Genomic DNA, 6,808 nt, shown 5'->3' with positions numbered 1-6,808 from the left:
AAAATGAGATGGGAGCCTTTGTGCTCCAAAATGAGGTCTATTTATAGGGTTTTCAAGGCTAGGGGTGAGGTGGCAGGAATCAATGGTCAAGATTGATTTGAAGATATCAATGGTTAAATTGGAGGAGGTTGGCAAAGGGGTTGGATTAAAGGGAACATCTGTCATCTCTATGGTGACAAGTGTCAAGAGGCTTCTAGAAGAGGTTGGATGAAAGGGAACACTTAGTGACAAGTGTCACAAAGTTTCTAGAAGAGGTTGGATGAAAGGGAACATGTGGGTAGGTAGAATGGGTTAGGTTTAGGATGGTTAGGTTAGGTGGTTAAAAGTTAGGAGAATTTGAATTTAGAAATTCAATTAATAGCTAATTAATTTCAACAACTCATAAATTTGATTTGTTTTAATTAATTTAGAGAATTAGAAGAATGATTTTGATGGAGAAGAATTAATTAATTTGAATTAATTAATCAAAGAGGATTATTGAAATGAACATATTAAGTAAATCCTTAGATTTATTAATAAGTAGATGAAAAATGAGGATTTAACCAAACTGTTGATGAATTCAATTAAATTAGGGAGGAGAATTAATGAAATAATTGCTTATTCAATTAATTATCTTCAGACCATTTTTAGGTGTATACACATAGAATTTTTGAAGTAGTATTGGGTTGTTAGACATGAGCAAAAGTAGTAGAAACCTTACGACCAATTCAACATTTCACTTTTTCTATGTTAAAATGAGACAAACGTGACTAGTTTTAAAGAATTTTCACCAAGATTTGAAAGATAAAGGCTTAGTAGGTGGGAAGCCCTAGCAATTACTTAGTACATTAGATGCGGATTTCCCATGAATGAAAATTTAGCTCAATTTCCTAGAAGGTCTCAATCTCCTTAGAGGCACCTAATTCTAGTTATCCTTATTAATTTTGTGATTGTTAAGACATATGTTTACTAGATTATTACAACATTAGTTAGATAGTCAATAGGTTAGATAATAAATAAGTAAATTAAATGTTAATTAGTTAATAGTTAGTTGCATTTCAGTAAGAAATTTTTCCTGTGAGTGCATGATATTTCTGTGATAGCAAATTTTCAATGCCAATCACTGTTGTGTGAGCATTTGAATGTATTGCTGTGTGAGAATTTGAAGTACTACAGCGTAGAGATTTAACACCTGTCAAGAAGTTCAGGATGGTATATACACAGTCTAAGATCTTGATAAATTTGGTAGCGTATGAAAAGGATTGTGAAAGATTGTTTGGAAGGGTGTTGGATCGCTGATTTGTAGATGCATTAATGAAAGAAAACACAGTGGATAGAAGTGCATTATTTGGGTGTTAAATTAAAAGGTGAGTTGGTTGATTATGGTGATTCAATTCATTTGGCTCTGTTTTTTATGAATAATTTTAAAAAAAAATAGTGTATTTGATGATATAAGAGAAATCATTTATTTTTTTCTTGATTGAATAGGAAGTAACACTACAATAAAGAATTAAGAGTTGAATTTTTGTACGAGAATTTATAGAGAAATGCAAAATAGTGTAGGGTCTTGCTTTGTTTTTGGATATATAATAATTTGTTTCACATTTTATTGTAGAAGGTGCATTATTTGTTGAATTTGACATTTTCAATGTTCAATTGTATTATGTTATCAAAATTTTATGTCTTCGAGGTCATCCATTTTATACTTAAGAGGACCTTTAAAGTTTTGAATGTTACATTTGGTAGTTAGAGTGTAATAGAGTTCTATTGGAGGTTGGAGGAAATGGAGGCAGGAGGTTTTTTATTAGCCCAAGATAGCTTCTCGCTTAGGGATGATTCGTTGCATGAGAAGCACCTTTTTTTTTATTTGTGTCCCTTTGAAAAGGGGAGCTTGGCATCTTGAGATTTCTTGTGTGTTCCTTAGAAAAGGGGAGGCATGACATCTTGAGATTTCTTGTGAATGCATTTAATGTATTCATGTTTGGTTGGGGTTTTGTACAACAAAGGAGGGATTGTTTCCATAGCACTAGAGGAGGGATTTGACACACTCAGAGGAGATGTAGACTCTCAAAGGATAGTGGGATTCGATACACTCGGAGGAGATGTTGACTTTCTAGGAAAGTTGTTCTCTTATTGTGCAAGGAGGTTGGGGACACTTTATTTTCTCTCATGCTTTGCAGACATTAGTAGGTTCTTCAGTTGAGAGATCCGTTAATGGAGTTAGTTTGGAGTTTCTTGGGTGAGCTAAGAAGATTAGTGAAGGTGTTTCATCAAAATCTCTAGAAGGGTTGTGTTCAATTTTTGGATGTTCCACCCTTGTTCAGATTCATGTAAAAAGGGGGCATTTTATTGAATTATTATATCATTGGTAAAATAGAAAATAGATTAGATAACAAATCAATAAATTAGAGTGTTTGTTAGTTAATAGTTGAGAAAATAAGGCTTTGAAGGCCACAATAAAGTATAATGAAATTTATCCAAATACATCAATATGCTTTTCATTTTCTATGCAATAATGTTTTAGATTTTAGGAAGTCATTTTCTCTACAACTTTTACACATAAAATGTGACTATGCACAACATTTTAAGGTTTGACAAGTGAGTAAAGGGAGTTAGATCAATGATAAATTAAATACAAAATTATGACATGGGACAAGGATAAAAACCAATTGAATGAGAACACTTAGGATGTCTAAAAAATGCTATGGGATCAACATTAGAAAGGGGATATGGTTTGCTAGGGTTGACATGGGCTAGGAAAAGGGGGTTAAAGAAACATAAGAAACACATATACAAATTGAGGGCTAAAATAGACACAAAGGTTTAATAAGGAAGTTATAGGGTATGCAAATTGAATGTGATACGCATACGAGTTTAATTCATTTCATGTAATTTTCAATGAAAATATGAATACTTTATGTGTATTTAACACCTTTCCTATAGGTAGTGAGATTCGAGAATTAGTAGCATATATGTCCAACCATATGACTATTGTGTAAAGCTTGACTTTATTGGTAGTTTTAACAAAAAATAGGTAGCTAGTAGAAAACATGTTAAAATGTATTTGAAAATGAAAAAAACATATTGTTTACAAGTTAGACTATCCATGGTGACATTTTAAGACCCTATTCTCCCCTAATTGTAATATCTCTCAATTCAAAATAAGAACTTGTTAACAATAATGATTTGTTAAGAGTGGTCATAAAATTGCTATTGCAAGAATTCAAAAGACTTTTATATGTCATTGTAGTATGTCCAAATTAGAATCAAGAACTTGTTGACCAAAGTAATTTGTTGAAAATGCTCATGAGATCATTATGACAACACAAAAGATTCCTATAAATGAAGTTTGAATTACAAAATGGAAATGAAAGCCTCATAATGCATTTCACCTCTAATTAGTCTTCTCTCATCACTTAATCAATCTAAAGTGCACCAATATTGCATACTTTTAGACCTATTCATAATTGAAAATGGATTTGAAATCATTTGTACTTATACATTATAATTCATGTGATCAATCTAAAGTGCACCAATATTGCATACTTTTAGCCCTTGTCATAATTGAAAATCTATTTGAAATCATTTGCACTTATACATTATAATTCACTTAATCAATCTAAAGTACACCAATATTGTATACTTTTAAACCTATTCATAATTGGAAATGGATTTGAAATCATTTGTACTTATACCTTATAATCCTTGATTATATCTAGTTGAAATTTCAACCATCACAAAAGATTCATTATCATCTCAGTTTTTATTAGATATTTTCATCTCCATATTTGTTAGGATACATTCAATTTGCCCCATACTTGGAATCTTGCGAAGTAATATATTAGTTGTGACTATGAAATAATGACTTATTAAGAATATTAGTTTTCAACAATCCATAGTGAATATAGTTGTTGTTTACGGATTAGATTGTGTATGTTTTTTTTATCAACGTTTATGTTTTTTTGCATTAACGTTTTAGATCACACTCTATGATCCATGAGCTTTCTATCATCCTGATGATGGATCATAAAGTGTGATCCGAAACTTTGATGCAAAAATACATACACAATCTAAACTGAGAACAACAACAATAATAACTTATATTTCATCAATATTTGTGTTGAAAAATTTGATAGTGCTTATTATTAATATTTACAACTGCCCCCCCACTAACAATGCACTACACTAACCAAGTCAAAGGTGATTATATTATCAAATCCCTTTCACTCTCTATCTTAATCACTAAAAATATACTTCACTCACAATAAGACAGCACAATATGACAGAACCTTGATTTATTAAATCTGCTAAAATGTTCCTGAGTTGTGATTACAGCTGGCAAAGCCATAGCAGACATGTAAAATTAAAGAGGTAAATGTACAGCCTGCTTCTTACATCTGTTAGAATAAAGTATTATATCTTGTAAGATATCATACAATTGAAATCCTTGACACGAGAAGAAGAACAGAAAGTATGAGAGTGGATAATGAGTGCTATGATAGAGCAATGGCAGTGGAAAATGGATGCCATGATAAACATGGCAAGTTCCACTTTGTACTGATACATGGTGCAGGCCATGGAGCTTGGTGTTGGTACAAAATTGTTCATCTTCTTCAAAACTCAGGGCATAAGGTGACTGTCTTGGATCTTACAGGGGCAGGCATCAACCCTGCCAATCCTGATTCAATCACATCTTTTGAAGATTATGATGCACCTCTTATGAATTTTCTATCTCAGATATCCAACTCCGAAAAGGTTTGTTTGTGAGTGAACAAACTATTTGTGATCTTGTTTGCTAGAGGTGGTCAGATTAGCTGTATTGATGATATGGGTGTTGCTTTAATTTTATGAATTTGGTCAGGTTGTGCTAGTTGGTCACAGTGCAGGAGGGCTAAGCTTGAGCCATGCAATCCATGTGTTTGGTTATAAGATTGCAGTTGCAGTTTATATTGGTGCCACAATGCTGCCAAGTGGGTTTTGTTCAGAGCAAGATGTTCAGCTGGTTTGTTCTACATTCCTACATATTAATTGTCTCTTTTCTGCATTTTCATAAATTAAAACCCTAGAGAGAGAATGTTGGGTGGAAGAATATATATTTATCTATTTTGGTGATTCAATTTAATATTAACACCAGATAGTTGAGAACAACAGATTTATTGAGATTTTGATTAAACAAAATTGTACCCATATCTATATATCCTAAGTTTTTGGCATAGTTTCATGTAAAACCTTTTCAAACAGTTATATATAACTAAAATAATGAGTATAAACCCCTTCAAAACTTTCAAAACGTTTTTCTACAGGGAGTTCCAGACTTGCTAAAAGTGAGTGAATTCCACTACGGGCTTGGTCCAGAGCATCCCCCAACAACTTATAAAATCAGCACAGAATTCCAAAGAGAAACCCTCTATCAACTCAGCCCTCCTGAGGTATAAATCAAATTTACATGTCTAAAACCTCCTTGTTTGTTTGTCTGAAAAGTACATTAGTCTGTTTTTTTACCCATTGTCTTGTGCTTGACTTTTAAGTGAAATTACTAATGGGTATTCAATATCATATTCAAATTGTCAGGATGCAGCTCTGGCTTCAATCCTCATTAGACCAGCACCATTGTTGGCGTTCCATACAGCCAAATTTTATGAAGAGTCTGAAGAATTCAAGAAGGTTCCAAGAGTTTATATGAAAACCTTGCAGGACAGAATAATTTTATTAGAAAAACAGGAGGCCATGATCAAACTGTGGCCTCCTGATATTGTCCTAAGCATGGATACTGATCACAGTCCTTTCTTCTCTTCACCTCTGGAACTCCATGCACATCTGCTTCAAATTGCCCACCTTTTCCCATGATTGATTACTGTAGTTCTATATAAGCAAAAGCTCTAATCTATGTTTGTTACAGTATGTACCACCCTAATAGTATGTGATTTGTTAGGTGTATGTCTTAATGATATCAGATTTCTTCTATCTATAATTAGAATATATGATTAAATTTGTTTTCTATGGTAGGCTGTGTATTAATTATTGAATCAACATTTCGAATTACATGTGACTAAATTGCACAGTTGGTTCCATTGTAAGTAATAATAGTTGGTTACACTTTTTGGTTAGGAGTTTAGATGTTAAATAAAATAGATAATCGGCCTCTTGGACTTGAATACCTCCTCAAAACTGGTTTTTGTCCAATACAAAAGCAATATTCATGCTCTCTTATTAAAAAGTTTTTGCTATGTTATGGAGTTATTTATAAGGTTCATCAGCCAATAATGAGATTATAAATTTAACTATTTCAAAGAGCTTCTTTTTCTTGTCATTTTATAATGATGTGGGTGAATTGTTGTTGTATTGAAAAGGAACTTTTCTCTGAAAAGAATGGGTTGTTTTCATGTTTGTTCAGTGTCAAACTGAGTCACTAACTTCAAAGTTGAGCAGTCTTTCTGATAATGATATGACACAAAATCTCTTTTTGGGGAAATGTGTGCTGATAATTGATATTGTGTTACCAACAATAAAATAATGCACGTGAAGTGATATGTTTATGCTGTCATGGCAGGGTTCGCTTTATGTGATTTTTATGATTCCATCCCTTAGTGCTTCACGACTTGCAGTGCTTTTGGGCTTACTTTATTTCCTTCATCTTTTGTTGATATTCGACTGGCAAGTACATCAGTAAATTTCAGTAGGTGCTATTCATATTTCAATAACAAATTCAACTTTCTAATTATTTTCTTTAAAAGAGAGATTTTTTAGTTCATAATGGTGAGCAATCTGTATATGAGTCTATAGAGATAATTTAAATCACTAACTGAAAACTACTCAGGAAACAAAGTTA

General features: G+C 32.4%; 1 protein-coding gene across 1 annotated transcript; it reads left to right on the top strand.

The window, feature by feature from the left end:
* The first annotated feature begins 4,290 nt into the window (after window positions 1–4,290).
* LOC131050752 (methylesterase 17) lies at window positions 4,291–5,979 on the top strand. The gene is made up of 4 exons (XM_057985010.2): window positions 4,291–4,734; window positions 4,841–4,981; window positions 5,283–5,408; window positions 5,551–5,979. The coding sequence occupies exons 1-4, from the start codon at window positions 4,453–4,455 to the stop codon at window positions 5,824–5,826; spliced, it is 825 nt and encodes a 274-aa protein (XP_057840993.2). The 5' UTR covers window positions 4,291–4,452; the 3' UTR covers window positions 5,827–5,979.
* Window positions 5,980–6,808: the final 829 nt, after the last annotated feature.

The sequence above is a fragment of the Cryptomeria japonica genome, chromosome 5 (assembly GCF_030272615.1).
Source record: "Cryptomeria japonica chromosome 5, Sugi_1.0, whole genome shotgun sequence".
In the NCBI taxonomy this organism is placed as follows: Eukaryota; Viridiplantae; Streptophyta; class Pinopsida; order Cupressales; family Cupressaceae; genus Cryptomeria; species Cryptomeria japonica.
Note: the sequence above shows the minus strand (reverse complement) of the source record. Positions and strands in the feature narration are given on the sequence as shown.

Bases quoted from the DNA above. Each gene is read 5' to 3' on its own strand.
- LOC131050752 (XM_057985010.2), top strand. From the start codon at position 4,453: ATGAGAGTGGATAATGAGTGCTATGATAGAGCAATGGCAGTGGAAAAT. The intron at 4,735-4,840 runs GTTTGTTTGTGA...GAATTTGGTCAG, and splicing joins AGATATCCAACTCCGAAAAG to GTTGTGCTAGTTGGTCACAG. The intron at 4,982-5,282 runs GTTTGTTCTACA...GTTTTTCTACAG, and splicing joins CAGAGCAAGATGTTCAGCTG to GGAGTTCCAGACTTGCTAAA.